Source organism: Arachis ipaensis, chromosome B7 (genome assembly GCF_059453495.1).
Source record: "Arachis ipaensis isolate K30076 ecotype BB chromosome B7, ASM5945349v1, whole genome shotgun sequence".
Taxonomy (NCBI): domain Eukaryota; kingdom Viridiplantae; phylum Streptophyta; class Magnoliopsida; order Fabales; family Fabaceae; genus Arachis; species Arachis ipaensis.
Window position 1 is genome coordinate 8,967,546 of NC_142442.1, and position 16,167 is coordinate 8,983,712.

Genomic DNA, 16,167 nt, shown 5'->3' on the forward strand with positions numbered 1-16,167 from the left:
TTTATGAAATCATTGTAGAGCTTTAGAGACAATTTACACTTATTGTGTTGAGAGAATGAGAATTCAAGGGCAAGCTTTTGTGTTGTGAATGGTGATGTTCTTTCAAGCCCCTACTTGGTTCTTTTAACACAGTAAAATGTGGCTCACAGTCTTCATCATGAAATAGGGAGAGGCCACATTAATGCAACAGCTTAGTGTTTGTCAATTTTTCTTCCTCACTTATTGTATGGTGGTTCATTCCTCATATGATATAAAACATGACAGAAACTGTTATTGGATCATAGGAGATGCAGTTGCCAATGCTTATTTGAGACCTTGTTTATTACATTTTCTTATATAGATTTTTTATATTTTTTTCTTTTTAGATTCCAAAACTTAAATTTTCAAGGCCATTGAGAAAAAAAGAATAGAAATTATATTGACAAAATCATCACAAAATTCTTCTTCATATATAATTTTTCAGAAAGGTCTATTATATTTGTTTAAATTAGATATTTGTTCATGACAAAAAAAGACAAAGACAGATATTTTTTTTATGTTTTAATCCAAGGGCACCCTTCACCCTTGATTCAAGGATCATTGGCAATTGAACTTGAACCCCATGTCTCAATCTATGATCCATTCTTTTATTCTTCCAATTCCATTATCATTTCCTTAAAATCTCACACCTTTCTAATTCCACCACCAATAACAAAACCCATAAAAGAGGGGAAAAAAAAAAACCCAAGACATTTTCCATCGCTAACTTCTCAAAGATCTAAACTTTAACATTAAAATAACAAAACCCAAAAAAATCCAATCCATTATCAACCATTTGCTTTTCAAAAATCTAAACTTTTATCCATTTCATATATGGGAAAATCAATTCTCTCTGCGGTTAGGTTCCAAGAGTTGTGTCGCATCGTTTCATCATCTGCGAATGGGAATGCGAGGAGGACGGCGACAGCACAGAAGCAACAACCACAAAGGATGCAAACAAACACGGTTGCTGTCCCTTCTCTAAAACATGGTAAGATGGGAACATCGGAGGAACAATGTCGGATGCCACTGTCCCGTGTGGTCGCAGATTGTACCAATCGGTGGTTCCATGATACCCTTAAGGAGGCAAAGGCTGGTGACACCTCTATGCAGCTCCTTGTTGCTCAGATGTATTTCAGTGGATATGGGGTCCCCAAGGATCCTCAAAAGGTTACATTTTTTTGTTCATTTCTTTGTGTTTTATGTTAGCATAGTTGTGAAGGATCAGACTAGGTGCAGTTGTCTTTGTAAATTTTCATATCTGAGAATTGTTAGTTAATTTGACTAAATTGTCATCTATCTTTGTGTATAGTTAAAAATGGTTAGATAGCAATTTAGTCATTTGCAGTTGATAATTGAAAATGGTTATATAACAATTTAGTCTTAGTCACTGGTATACACATAACATAACTTGTGAGTTTCCACCTTGTGAGAAATGTTATTGTTACATGAGATATGTAAACATAACTTGATATAGACAGAAGTACAAAGTCCTAGCTTGTGAATGTTGGAGAGAGAAAAACTAATATATTAGTTATCTTTTTTATAATGTCTTTGTACGTTAGCATTTTTAGTGTGTGGGATTGGAAATGAAACTAATGCATATTGTTCAGAATTAGAAGGTCCGAGTCACCATTTGTGATTGGTATTCGGTGTTTGGTGTTGACATTATATGATTTCTGAGTCTAGCTCAATTGGCAATCTAGATCCATAGCCATGGGTGATTTGATTGTTGTGTGCCATTTGTTTTGTACTACCCTGCTTTGGAACTTCTGGTTACTTAATATGCTGTGATGAACTTGGTTTAAAGGGAAATGTTTGGATCGATAAAGCAGCTAGAAGTCGGAATTCAGTTTGGAAAGCATGTGATAAGCATATAGGTAACACTCGATTTTTATGGGTTAATAGATTGCAGCATTCTGTGTCGTAATTTTCCTCGTCTTCATGGAATTTTAGGTTACAGAACTAGTGATTCAGATTCATATGGACTGGAGAACGATGCTAAGTAATCCCCATAGTTCACTACCACAGGGGTAAGGGGTAATGATAAGACTTTAATGCTCCGTTACCAGATTCAATTTCAATTTTGTAATTTCATTTTTGTAATCTGTAACATGTACTATATGATAGTTTATACATATTTATTATAGCATCAAAATAACAAGGTTCTACTTCAATGATCTCTCTTGTGTCTATATGTAGTAAGCACATGTACTGCTCATTTTCAAGGAGTTAGAGAAACTTAAACATCAAATATAATGTCATTTTTTTCATACCTGATGGTATGTGAATCTTCCATATGTTTCAACCTCTTCTGTAAAAATTGTGTAGAATGTTCATGTTTTTGTTAACTTTATCATCCAAGCCTTCAATAAAAATACAAAAAAGAATGGTTCTGGTTAAGTTAATAGCTGCTACATATACATGTAATTTGTTACAAGTTACAACAATGACACATTATATTGAATGGAAGAGGCAGAATTTTATTTTGCATTTGGCATTTTGATGATGTTATCTAGCTTCTCTCTTGTCCTTTCTCCATTCCCATGGCTTCTCTGGATTCTTTGAGGCCCATAATCCAACTCGCTTTGCTCTTGCTTGTTTTTCCCACTAGAATAAGAGCAATATAAAGTTTAGATATATAGCTTTGGGACAAAGAAATGAAGGAAACCAGAAAAAGTAGTATATCACATACTGTTTCTAGTTCTGGTCTTTTGTCATAGGCTGAGTAGTGCCATGCCAAACCCTTCTTCAGCATCATTTCCTTATCATAAAAGAAAAGCAAAATGAGAAACTCAAAAGCAATCCTATGTTATATAGAGCTAAATTGAACTAACATGTATTTCGTTATTTATTTAATTGCATTGATTCAAGAATCTTCCAAAGGCGACCGTGACAAATGAACAAAAAATCGAGAGAAAGCACAAACCGAATTACCTGTACAAAAACGCCATTACAGTAGAGATCGCCGACATAACGACCATAGCGATCTTCTCCATATACAAGGACCCTCAAAGACTTTCCTTGAACAATCTTTGTTAGTTCATTTTTAGCTTCCTTTCCATATGGCATTGCACTTTCAGGAGCATCAATTCCCCTGTACGAATTTTCAAGTCCAATGAATTCTTACTAATCTGAAACAAAACTCTTGTCTTGTTAGTTTGATCATTAATTACCTTAGTCGAATCCGGTACTTCTTAGCAAGGACTTCCTCATTTTGATGAACAATCACCCTGAATAAGACAACAATTACTAACCATTTGAACAAAAACTAAGTAGCTTTTGGAGCATTTGATATTTAGAACTGGGAAACTCCTAAAAACCAACCGATATCCTGAGTCGATAATCTGTTGGTGAAGTGCATCCGCTTGTTCATAGTTCCTCCGAGCACGCGCTGCTGATCTTTGCACTGCTGCTGCGTGCACGTTGCCGGGGACATATGCTGATTCCCTGGGGTCTGTTGTGCTAACATACACTGTTACAGTATCACCATCTGCCACTGCTTTTGCATCAACCTAGTCCCATTGAGATATTAAATTATGTCAACTACCAAATTTTAAGCTTGATTGCACATATCACTCTAAATGTTATGATAATACTATAGATTTGGATATCTGCATAAAATACACTAAAAATGTACCCAAATTAGATTCAAACATAAACACTACTCTTACTGGCAAGGTGTGAAATTCAAATTTCACTCCATCTGGCAAGGATGTAGGGGGTTGAGCAGCTACTTCAACAAGGGTATGAGGTAGTGGAAGACCATAGAAAGCCAGTAATCCCTATAAACAAACCAAGATAAGTTTTTCCCAATTTTTTTCTAAGATTTGCTTTTGTATGTCAAAAGACACATTCATTGCTGGAACACAAGTTTGTAATTAGTACATGCAAACCTCAACATCTGCTTTTTGGTGTCTCTTCAAGGTCTGAATGACAAGCCTAGCTGCTTCTTCAGGTGTCTTTGGAGGGGGTTTTGATTCTCTCCAAGCATCTACTAACTTTCTATACCTTCAAATTTAGGTCCAAAAAATTTGTAAAAAGAAGAAGAAAAACCAGAAACTGCACTAATATATATACAATCATAATAATAAGTCAACAATTCAGTAATCAACTCAGCGTAAAGAATGTGATTAATACCAGTTAGCCTGAGCCTTCTTAGAAGATACAACATGATTGCTCAGCCCTTCCGGGACCTAAACAAAACACAATAGGAAAATATTAAAAAAAAAAATACAGATCTCACAAAACCGGCGTAGATTAGCTGAAAATAACACAATTAGGCCTCGAGTGCGCCGCGCCATTGTAGATTTGGAAAAACTCGAGTCAACTCATATCGGTTTACAAGCTTTATTGTTCAAGTTTACCTAAGCTAGCTCATTGCTCCACATGAGCTTAGATGAATTCCCAATTCTGATTATCTTGTTGGTAAGTACTTAAGACCTGTTTCTTTTTATGTTCTTCTCAATAGAGAAAGAACTTGACTTTCTGAGATACTTTGAGCAGAAGTAACTAAATAATCAAAACCAAACAAGCATATAATCCTAACATGCTTTCTCTGGCTTCAACAACTAACTATCTCAAGAAATATTTCTTAGTTTCTCACTATAACCAACCAGCTCTAAACATAAAACAAGCTTATTCAAACATGAACCTAGTTCCAAATTAGGGTGTTGTACGGGGTGGCATTATTTACCTGAGAGGTGATGTCAAATTGAAAGAGATCATGGGCAAGTGCCGAAACGCCGACGGTGGCGGAGGAGACACCGTGTGGCCCAAGTGATCCAGAATCAGCTGCTGAGGGCTCGAAGCACTTCCCACACAGGAACCTCAATGCATTTCCCATGGTTGAATTTGAAGCTCAACCCAATCTTTGTTTTTTAATAAAGTATGAAAATTGATGAACCAAATTATGGGAATTGATCAAAGTTCGAAACTTTAGATGCAGAAAATGCAGAGAGGGAAGGAAAAGGGATCAGAAGAGGAGAAAATCTAAGAGGGGTTGCGGCGAATCTGGTTACTGGAATCAGGGGAGAGGAAACACATGCCAATTGGAAAAGATAATAAAAATGTAATAGAATGACACGTGGAGCATTTTGATTTGCTGATGCTAACTATATATTAGAGAGTTGGGATTTCTATGTCAACGGTTTAACGTAAATTTCTGGGTAACACCCAACACTTTTGCTGTGTTTTGGAGCGTGAAAGCGCGTGAGATGTTGCGTTATGACGTCAGAAAGTGAAAACCTTGGTGAATTTTCAAAAAATATCTCCTATATTAAAAAAAAAAACTGCAATAAAAATGTAAAAAAATAAAATAAAATAAAATAATCCCTTTGACCTAGATATAGATTTTGACAAAAATATCTTTTCAAATATGGTAATGAGAACAACAACTAAAAAAATGTTTTATTTAACAAAAATAACACATATATTTGATCGAATCTTAATTTATTTAGCCAACGATTAATATTTTATGAAATTATAATTTAATTCTATTACAATTTTTACTATTTTCATCTCCATATTCATTTGGTTAGAATTAAATTAATAATTTCTTAAAAAATTAATGGTTGATTAAATAAGTTAACGATTAATTAAATAGTATATACATTTTGTCAAATAGACTGTATTCTTTTAGGATCATTTTATTGTTTTAATTTTTTCATAAAGATTTTGTCAAAATATGTCTTTTTAGATATTAAAATTGTTATTTACTAAAAAAAATATTTTTTTAACATCTTTTTTGAAGTTTTTATGTTTTTACTGTAATTGTTAGTTATAGAATTATTTTTATAAGTTATTTAAATAAGGTGGAAATTAAAGTACCGTAAACTTCACGTGAAGTTGATAACTAAGAGCCATTAAATGAAAATTTAGTCAAATTATTTAACGATTTTGCAAAAACTCAAAACAGAAATACTATCTAAAGCTAAACTAAAAATCACACAAATAATTAAAAAAAAAAAAAAAAAGACTCTCCTAAGAGACCTTTATTTTTTCAGAAGACTAATGGCACCCTACTTTGGTCAGGATAGAAAAATAATAAAACATACGTGTATACTGCATAAGCCAAAGTAGGGTCATTTCAAGGTACAATCTTATATGCATAAAAAACCTTTTGGTGTTCAAATATCTTGAATAATATAAATTATTTCGAACTGTATCCTACCAATTACTTAATAAGTATTAGAGTGGAGATGATATTTAATTTAGAAATAAGTTGGTGAATGGTGAAGGATATCAAATCTCGTAAAAACTGTTTCCTTCTATACAAATTTAGTTATGCCAGCACCACCAATGTTTCATAGTTAAAATAGAGAGTAAAGTATTATTTTAGTTTCTAATATTTGAATTAAATTTGAAGTTTATTTTTAATATTTTAAATATTTTATTTTAATTTTAAATTTTTTTAATAAATTTAATATTATTCTATTATTAAATTTGATATGAACAAATATTAATATATTAAAAATATAATAACGTTCGATTTCAGTATGTAAATAAAATTTATTTTTTAACGAATCATTAATATAAATAATTTTTCTTAAATTTTAGAATTTTGACGATTGATTACTAGAGTTTTATATTTTATACGGAAAAAAATTGAAAAAAGAAAGTGTTATAAAAAAAAGTTTTGGTTATGTATATTTTTTTAACATATGAAAATAAAAAAATATGACTTGATTAAAAATATTGCTAATGTTCATGTCACTTCGCTAATTATTTATACTAAATTTAAAGGTGGGACAACATTAAATATATTTAAAAAAATTTTAAATTAAAATAAGACGTTTAAAATGTTAGAAACTAAATTAAAAATTAGTCCAAACATTTAACACAACTAGTACTTTATCCTAAAATAAAATATATGACAATAATAAAGGTCACAAGAATTACAAAACTTCCACAACCCTACCTGGAACGACAAGTTCCTCGCCAGCGACACCTCCGGAATCTCCGTCGCCATCTACGCCGTCGGCACCTTCCGCCTCATCGGGTAGGTTTTACAAATTCATATAGATAGATGATCATGAATAGTTTATATATTATGTTTCTATGGGGAAAGAAAACTTGTAATAATAATAATAGTAAGAGAATTGATTGTGAATTCAGCAATTGGGTTGAGGTTGAAGATCTTGTTCCCAAGGTGTTGCATTCTTGCCATTCTTTTGAAGAACTCTAATCACTTCTTCTGTAGTCACATTACCGGTAACAATGACCTTGTTTAGCTGCTTGTCCACATTATAAGTTTCAATATCTGCAAACCCAAGATTCCAACATTACTTAAGAAACAAAATTAAGCTGTCAAAGGGTAATTGTGAAGTTGAAACCAGAGACAACTTAACTAACTAGAAATTAAAGTAAAATGGTAGATTCAGAGCCAAGGTTTATTTATTAATATGATAATTATTCTATAATGAAGTCATACTATGTAGTTCTATAAGCTTAGGGAATGAATGGATTAATGAAATTACCTTCAATCTTCTTGATGGCCTTGAGAATTTTCTTGATACATTCATCACAGTGCAAACCAACCTTTACTTCTACCAACTGAACCAAAAAAGAAAAAAAGAAAGAAAAATAAGTAATACTGATCAAAGTCCTCTGTTGAAAACTAAACTAAATGATCCAATAATTGCTTATGGATGTGACATTGGTTCTTAGACTCTTACATTGGTCATTCTGACTTCTGAGGAGAAAATTAGTAACAAATGTTTCTTTTCTTCTGCAAAGGCCTTCAATAAAGGAGCAAGTTTGTTTTTAATGTATTGAACAGATTGTGAGATTGAACAAAAAGATTTATATAGAAATAAGGAACATTGCATGTAGGCGAAGATGGAATTAGATTCTGTAATTGGATTATGGCATCCTTTACTTTTGTGTGAACAAATTGAAAAGCTGATGAAAACTTTATTCCTAGTTGTTATTGATTTGGGAGTAATTGGAATCCACTCATTCAGCAAGTTGGCAACCACCATGAACCTGCCGAGTTTTGTCATCAACACCCAACTGAGCTTTCATTAGATACCTGACACCTGTTTTTTTTTTTTTTTTTAATCTTTCACATAAAATATTAATTTTTTCTGGGATATACTATGATATCTCATGATCACCGTTCATTTTCTTTTCAGCTTTGTTTTATTATTATTATTATTAGTATTAACAATCTTTTAAAAGTCAACCCAATGATATATTTATTAACAATTTAATTAGGAACGTCTGCTATTAGATAAGGTGTACTGTGCATATGTTTAATTTAGATAAAGTACTATTTTCGTCTTCACACGTTTGAGGAGAATTTTATTTTGATCTTTAATATTTAATCGTCTTATTTTTATCTTAAAATGTTTAAAATGATATTAATATTATTTTATTGTCAAATTTTTTACTAATATTTAATAAAATTAATGTATTATTAATAATATTTTTATTAAAATTACGTTTGCTCAATTTTTTTTCTTAATTTCATCCTTTCAATAAACTTAAATTTTATTTTTTTACTTCCTTCTTTTTTCCCTTCAAACTCCTCTCCCAAAATTTGAGGAGAAAGAAAAAGAGAATAAAAAAATAAAATTTAAATTTGATAAGAGGGTGAAAGTAGAAAAAAAATTTAAATAAACGTAGTTTTAATAAAAATATTATTAACAGTATATCAATTTTAATTTTACCATTTTTAATTTTATATCATTCTATTATGAAATGAATTGATATAAGATTTATCTTCCATCTATTACATAAAGTGAATTAGAAAAAATTTAATGCATCTTTTTATATATATATATATATATATATATATATATATATATATATATATAAATAGCAAAACATACAGTTCAACAAGCCCAAATAAACTATAAGATTGACAAGTGATTACACACATTACCTGTAAGTGTATTTGTGCAACTCTCTAACTAAATAATAATTATTAGGGATAAGTACTGTTTTGATTTTTAAAGTTTAGGGTCAAAATCAAAATCATCCATAATTTTATTTTTTATTTAAAATTGTCCTCAACGTTTTATTTGGTATTAAAATCGTTTTTTCAAATAAAATATTTTCTAAAACGACAAACATACCCATTTTACTTTTTATGATTTCGCACGAAATACTTCATATGTTCATTTGTCTCTAAACCCTCAAAACATTAACCACAATGTTTCAGAAACTAATATAAATGCTTCATGCCCTAACCCAAAATCGGAAACGATGAAGGCTATTCTTGGAGAAAAGAGAGCAGGTGAATGCGATTTGTTCGAAGGAAGGGTCTTGAACAGTTAGTTCGCCAGTAATCGCAAAGTTGACGTAGGTATGATTTTTCTCCTTTTATTGACTATGGTATCTCTCCTCCTAGTAGTTAGTTTCAGATTTGAGGGTTTAGGTTGCAGTTTTTGTTGATGATTGAATGGAGACCAAATGTGTTTGTAGTGCACTAGGGATTAATATCTCTATGAAATAGGGATGTATGTGTATGTTTTTTTTCTCTTCTAATTTAGTAATGTGTTCTGATAGTTGTTTACTAATAGGGTATTGGAGAAGAGGATGGGATATCTTAAACTAAAGTTCTATCATGAAGTATGGTTTAGTTATGATAAAGGGCCATTACAGTATGTGAGAGGAGAAATAACAGTTATAAAACATATTGACTGTGATCGGTGGTCTTTGTTTGAAGCTTATGCAGAGTTAAAGCAGTTTGGTTACCTTGAAGGGAGTATTTCAGCATTGTGGTTCAAGGATCCTATAGATGAAAATGTGGAGGATAATCTAAAGTTGTTTCAAGATGATGCAGATTCGATTGCCATGTATAAAATATCTTAATTAAGAGAACATGTAGAGTTGTATGTTGTGCACAAGGTTGAGGAGGAGGATGTGTTTCCTGAAGCTGGCTACATTGATGTTAGGAGAATCAAGGGGTTGGTGATAAAAGTGAGGAACATGAGGTGGTAGTGTATGATGGAGAACAGGCTGAGGATGGTCAGCAGCTGCATCAGGAAAGTGCAATGTGGTTGTTATAGTCGATAAATCTAATGAGGTAGGGAAAAAGCAAACTGAACCAGCTGATGATACTGGGGCAGAGTTTAGTGATAGTGATGAGGATGAGCATCACGAACCTGAGTTTGTTAATATTGGTGGATGTGATAGTGATAGTCTCAATTCAGATTATCAACCATCTGAAGAGAAAGATGACAGTATAAATGATTTGCACTTCACCGACAGTGAAGATGAACTTGATCCTGATATTAGTGGGTTTGAGGATGTGAATGTCATGGTTGATAAATATAGGGCAGCAAAGAAGAAAGGTGTGGCAAATGAGAATTTTGAAGATGATGAAGGAGCAGATAGTGATGAATTAGAATTCGACCACGAGGTTGGAGCTGGGCTGATAAGGATGGTGAAAATGAGAGGTCAGAGTCAGACCATAAGGGAGTGATGTATCCAGTTCACAGGGTACAAAAACACATGAAGCAATATAAGTGAAAAGTTGGGACACTGTATGCATCTTGGGAGAATAACAAGGACATTGTCACTGCATATGCTGTACAGACTGCTAGAGCCATTACATTCAAAAAGTGTGATCTTAAGAGGGTAGGGGCAGTTTGTTCTGATGACTGTCCTTTTTGGCTATATGTTGCCAAAATAAAAAAAAAGGATACTTAACAGCTTAGAAGTACGAATTTGAAGCACACATGTACACAGGCACATAGAGTGAGAATTTTACACTCCAAATGACTTGGCAAGGCATTTAAAAAGAAGGTTGAATCAAATTCTAAATTGAAGATAAATGAGTTAGTTTCCAAACCTCTGAAAAAGTGGAACTTGACTGTGACTAAATCAATGGCTTCTAGGACAAAACAGATTGCATTGGATGAAATTTAGGGAATATTCAGAGAGCAATATAAGAGAATATATTACTATAGTCATGAGCTGTTGAGGGAAAATCCAGGCTCCTCTGTCCATATACAAGTGCAAAGGTCCTCTAATTTTGCTAATGAAGTGCAAACCTCATCCATGACCCATTATTGCATCTTCCAGAGGATCTATGTATGCTTGAAAGCATACAAGCAGAGCTTTCAGCATTACAGGCCATTCATTGGTCTGGATGAATGCTTTTTGAGAGTTAAGCCCCACTTTAGTTCCTGAGATTGGCGAGTTGTACTGATTTAGTCCCTGACTTTTCAATTGCTACAATTTGGTCTCTCAGATTCAAAAAAGTGTATTAATATAGTCTCTCATGTATTTTCCGTCACCGGAACTCAACACCGTTAGTGACGTGACTCAAGCCTTGTCATGCTGGACATATTAAAACGATATCGTATGCATTTTGACGCTAAAAAAGGCATTAAACTACGTCGTTTGAGGGTTTGAACAATCTTGTCATAACCAAGTTCCTTGTCATAACCCTTAAATGGCGTCGTTTAATGCCTTCTTTAGCGTCAAAATAGGTACGACGTTGTTTTAATATGTCTAGCGTGGTAAGACTTGAGTTACGTCACTAACGGTATTGAGTTCCGATGACGAAAAATACATGAAGGACTACATTGGTGCACTTTTTTAAATCTGGGGGGGACCAAATTGTAGCAATTGAAAAGTCAAAGACTAAATCAATGCAACTCACCAATCTCAAAGACCAAAGTGGGGCTTAACTCACTTTCTGAAGACACTTCAGGGTGGACAACTGCTTATTGCAATAGGGTGGGACCCTAATGACCAAATGCTACCAATTGCATATGCGGTTGTAGAGGCCGAGACCAAGAACTTATGGATTTGGTTCTTGAATCATTTTGCATCTGACATCGGGATTGAGAAGATAGGAAGATCAACATTCATGTCTGACCAATGGAAAGTAAGTCCAGTTCACTAATAGCATCTGTACATTTAAATTGTTAAGTACAATACATTATGATTTAATTTTTAATTTATGACTAACTATATCATGTAAAATATCACCTATGCCAGCATCCCAAGATGTGATACCAGGTGTAGACAACTTATTGTATGTGAGACATTTATACAACAACTTCAGAAAAAAAAATTTTCAGGATTGGGTTTGAAGCAAATGATGTGGAAGTGTGCTAAGGCGACTCACCGGAAAGAATAGGAAGTACATGGCAAAATTTAAATCTGTGAATCAAGAAGCTTTTCGCCACTTAATTGCTATTGCACCTAGATATTAGTCTAGATCTAGGTTCACCTTTTATTCTAAAGTAGATACACTAGTTAACAACATGTCTAAGAGTTTTAATTCTGCTATAGTAGATGCTAGAGAGAAGCCTATAATTATAATGTTGGAGGAGATTAGGGTTAAGTTAGTGACTAGGTGGGAACAAAACAGAGAGCTGGTTCAGAACTATTTAGGGACTATCTTACCTAGGATTAGACTAAGATTAGAGATAAGGTCTAGGTCAGCTGGGGAGTGGTGGCAGTGTTAGTCTGCAGCTAAAAAATATGAGGTAGTTAATGGTATTGAAAAGTTTGTTATGGATATAAGTACTCATGAGTGTTCATGTAGAAGGTAGCAGATGAGGACATACCTTGTGCACATGCTGTTAGTTGCATCAACTTCAAGAGACTTAACATGGAAGCATTTGTGGCTGACTGCTATAAGAAAGAAGCATACTTGAAGTGCTACGAGTCAGTCATACACCAATTGAATGGACCTGATCTCTGGGAGACGACATAATATGGTAATGTTATGCCACCACCTTTTAGAAGGCCTAGTCACCAACCGGTAAAAAGAGAAGAACAGCTGCTGGAAAAGAAGAACAGAACAACCATACTCACTTGTCAATGAGGGGGCAGATCCAAAGATGCTCAAGATGTGGTACAACTGGACACAAGAAGGGGAAATGCCCTGAACCTATTGAAGAGATATGCTGATTTTTTAATTTTTCACAACTTGTCTTTACGCTAATTTTTTTAATTTTTCACAACTTGTCTTATATTTGCTATAAACTTAATTTGTATATATCTGTTAGGCCCAATCATCAAAGAAGCTTAAACAGGGAAAGAAGTAGACTACAAGCACCAACTTACATCCTCAAGCTGCCAAGGGAGAAAGGAAGACTGCATCTTCACAATCCACTACTAAGATAGGTGTGAAGAAAAAAACTTCTTCAACAGCCTAACTCTTCACCCCCAGTCCAACTCTGCATCACAGTCCAAAAGGTCCAGAGATAGGCCTAAAAGAATAACTAAACCCAACTCTTCAGCCCAAGCAGCACCACAACTCAAGAAGTCAACACCTTTTTCATCTTCACAGCCCAAGAAGTCAGAACACTTCATCCTCACAGTCCAAGAAGTCAGCTCCTTCGTAATCACAATCAAACACCACATCCCTTCTAGCATCTCAGCCAACTCCTACCACATCCTTAACACAACCACCACACCAATATAAACATGCAATGAGACAGACTTCAAGCCAACCAATTGAAAAACATGCATAATTCTCTATGAGAAACTTTAGAGCACCTCATGTTTCTCCACAGAAACTGAGGTCGATGGCAAAGTTGCCTCCAAGAAAATGGAGCCGACTTTAAGAAATTTGGACGATTAAAGAATATTTTGATATTTAGATAAAATGCATGTGGTCTTATTTTGGGTTAAGTTAGTATTGAATTTTAGTAATGTCAAGCAAGTGTTGTCAGTTCTATTTTATTCTGGATTATTTGCATGCTGGTGATATTTTGGTTTTGGGTTACTCAATGTTGTTCTGCATTATTGGCTTGGACCATTTGTCCTATTGGGATTTAGTTTCTTGTGAAAAACTATGTTCATTTGGTATATTATTATGATATTTACTATGTTGATGTTATTTAGTTTGTTGTTTATAATTTTGTTATGGAATTGTTCATTTATTAGCAGACTTATAATAGGAAAATTATGCAAAACAAAATAACAAAACTCATCTAATTGCCAAACTGAAATTCTGATCTTATTTCAAAAGCCAACCATTGTACATAATTGTCATTCATACATACCTGAAATAGAATTTAGCTTAAGTGAAATAGGAGACCAATCTAAACAATAAATCCTAATCCAATTTACCCATCTAATTCTAAGTACACACTTAAAATAACAAAATCCACAATAAATTCTAAACCAAAACAGCATACTTCATCCAGACTCCAACATACTGTTCAGCCAAAATTCAATGAAATTACACACGGTAGCCTTATTTTCAAAATTTTCTGCAACAACAAATAAACAAAGCCAACCCACCCAATAAACCCCAACACAGTAATGACTTTCAACTTCCACTCTGCAACTTTCATTCTTAATTTCAGAGGCGAAACTTTTCTCCTCATTCTTGCAATTTATGAATGTTCCACTTTTGCCTTTGGGTCTACCCAATGAAAGAAATTGCACCCTTGTTGAACCTGAACAAACCCACCATTATCACCCTTCAATCCACCACACAAATAGCTCAATTGAAAAAAAAAATAACATACCTCAAAATAGACGCAGCCCCAAAATCTACGACCAGAGTTCTCCAACACAGAACAGCAACATAATAGAGAAGCCAGAGCTAATTAATAATCAAGTAATCATTCAATAAAAATATAAAACATTCAATAATCAATATAATTTATGAGCAGAGCATAAAAAACCAAAGAACAAGCAGTGAGCACTGACTTTTGATCTGAGTAGTCTGCGCAGAGTATGACGGAGAGTGGTTGAGCGCGACGGACGATGGCAACCAAATGAAGGCGAGCACGATGACAACTAGATGACAGCGAGCAGACGAAGACCAGACGACGATCACACCATTGGTGAATGAGAAAACGGGTTAGAGACTTGGAGCAACACGACAGACGAGGACCGAAGCTCTTGAGTGCGACAAACAGCAGCAAAAGCGTGGCTGAGCAGATGAAGATGACGGAGCCGAGCACGAGGGAAGCTAGATGAATGAATGGCGGCAATGTGTCACTGCTTGCGGCAGTAGTAGGTTAGGGTTTTTTTGTCTCTAGGTTTGTGATTTCAAAGAAAGAAAGGGACTTGAAAATTAGAAATTAGAAAGTTCAATATACTATCTAAACAACTTCATTTCTCGTTACATTTGACTCAACCAAATAAGAATGACTTACAAATGAAGATTTACAGGTGGTCCAAAGTAAAAAAAAAAGTTAATACTCAAAGTGGTCCTGAACTTGCAGTCGAGCTTCAATGTCGTCGCTGAACTTAAAAATGTTCCAAATTTGTCCCTTAACTTAATAATGGTCGTCCCTGAGATATTTTTTGGTAACGGAATAATGATGTGGTTGGACGGAAGCCACGCTGGACTGGTAAAACATCGTCGTTTCATTTTTTGCGTTCAAATAGAACATAAATGACATCGTTTGAGGTATTTTTAGAGGATTTTAACATGTTGGAGTTAAAACCCCTCAAAATACCCTAAAAGATGTTGTTTATGTTCTATTTGGGCGCCAAAAATAAAATGGCGACATTTTACCAGTGCAGCGTAGCTTTCAGCGTGGCTTCCATCCAACCACCTAATCATTTCGTCATCAAAAAGTATTTAGGAACGACGGTTATTTAAATTCAGGGACAAATTTAGAATAATTTTAAGTTCATAAACGACATTGAAGCTCGACTGCAAGTTCAGGAATCACTTTGTGTATTAACCTGTTAAAAAAGTTAGCATATTAACATTTTAATAGGTTATAAAGTGTCGAAGGTGAGTGGAAAATAAACAATATCCATGTCTTGAATTATTTCACAAAACTTGATCACGATGATGATGATATAGAACGTTTCCGTATAATAGATGCAAATATATTTTTAAAGCTAGTGATAAATAATATGTGACTTCATCATTTAAGTGTTATTTAGAAAGGTGGATCAAAATTGATTTAAGGATATTGATCAATCATTAATAGATATAAAATTAAAATGAAGTTTCTCAAGATAGATAATAACCTAATTTTTTTAAATATCATTTATCATATAATTTATTTAAAAAATATTTTTTTATTATTTCTATAACTTAACCCTAAAATTTCATAATTAAAGTACAAAATATTTTTACCATTTAAGTTAACCTTACATTTGGTGTTATTCTATATGTTTAATAAATAAAAAATTGGATTAATACACTAATATAATTCTATTTTTTAATGAAATACTGAGTTTATTGAAAATCATTTCATA

General features: G+C 33.4%; 3 protein-coding genes and 1 pseudogene across 6 annotated transcripts in view; 2 read left to right on the forward strand and 2 right to left on the reverse strand.

Moving 5' to 3' along the window:
- The window catches only part of LOC107609903 (protein P21 pseudogene), a 133,720-nt pseudogene that overhangs the window by 117,068 nt on the left and 485 nt on the right, over positions 1 to 16,167 (forward strand). The window lies entirely within an intron of this gene.
- On the forward strand, positions 463 to 2,319 carry LOC107608813 (uncharacterized). Its single transcript, XM_016310547.3, has 3 exons — positions 463 to 1,188; positions 1,829 to 1,898; positions 1,975 to 2,319. Exons 1-3 carry the CDS (start codon positions 853 to 855, stop codon positions 2,025 to 2,027), a joined length of 459 nt encoding a protein of 152 aa, XP_016166033.1. The 5' UTR covers positions 463 to 852; the 3' UTR covers positions 2,028 to 2,319.
- On the reverse strand, positions 2,261 to 7,076 carry ATCAN2 (Ca(2+)-dependent nuclease family protein). Of its 3 annotated transcripts, XM_088493236.1 has the most exons (10): positions 6,938 to 7,076; positions 4,715 to 4,889; positions 4,159 to 4,214; positions 3,915 to 4,029; positions 3,693 to 3,803; positions 3,346 to 3,533; positions 3,195 to 3,251; positions 2,956 to 3,115; positions 2,714 to 2,782; positions 2,261 to 2,628 (listed from the first exon to the last, which is right to left on the reverse strand). In XM_088493236.1, the coding sequence occupies exons 2-10, from the start codon at positions 4,862 to 4,864 to the stop codon at positions 2,530 to 2,532; spliced, it is 1,005 nt and encodes a 334-aa protein (XP_088349362.1). In that variant the 5' UTR covers positions 4,865 to 4,889; positions 6,938 to 7,076; the 3' UTR covers positions 2,261 to 2,529. The 3 variants fall into 3 exon arrangements, with proteins under 3 accessions (XP_088349362.1, XP_088349363.1, XP_016166032.1); XM_088493237.1 differs by lacking the exon at positions 4,715 to 4,889; XM_016310546.3 differs by lacking the exon at positions 6,938 to 7,076 and having other exon boundaries at positions 4,715 to 5,176.
- Positions 6,853 to 7,961, reverse strand: LOC107608814 (copper transport protein ATX1). Its single transcript, XM_016310548.3, has 3 exons — positions 7,695 to 7,961; positions 7,497 to 7,572; positions 6,853 to 7,279 (listed from the first exon to the last, which is right to left on the reverse strand). Exons 1-3 carry the CDS (start codon positions 7,845 to 7,847, stop codon positions 7,131 to 7,133), a joined length of 378 nt encoding a protein of 125 aa, XP_016166034.1. The 5' UTR covers positions 7,848 to 7,961; the 3' UTR covers positions 6,853 to 7,130.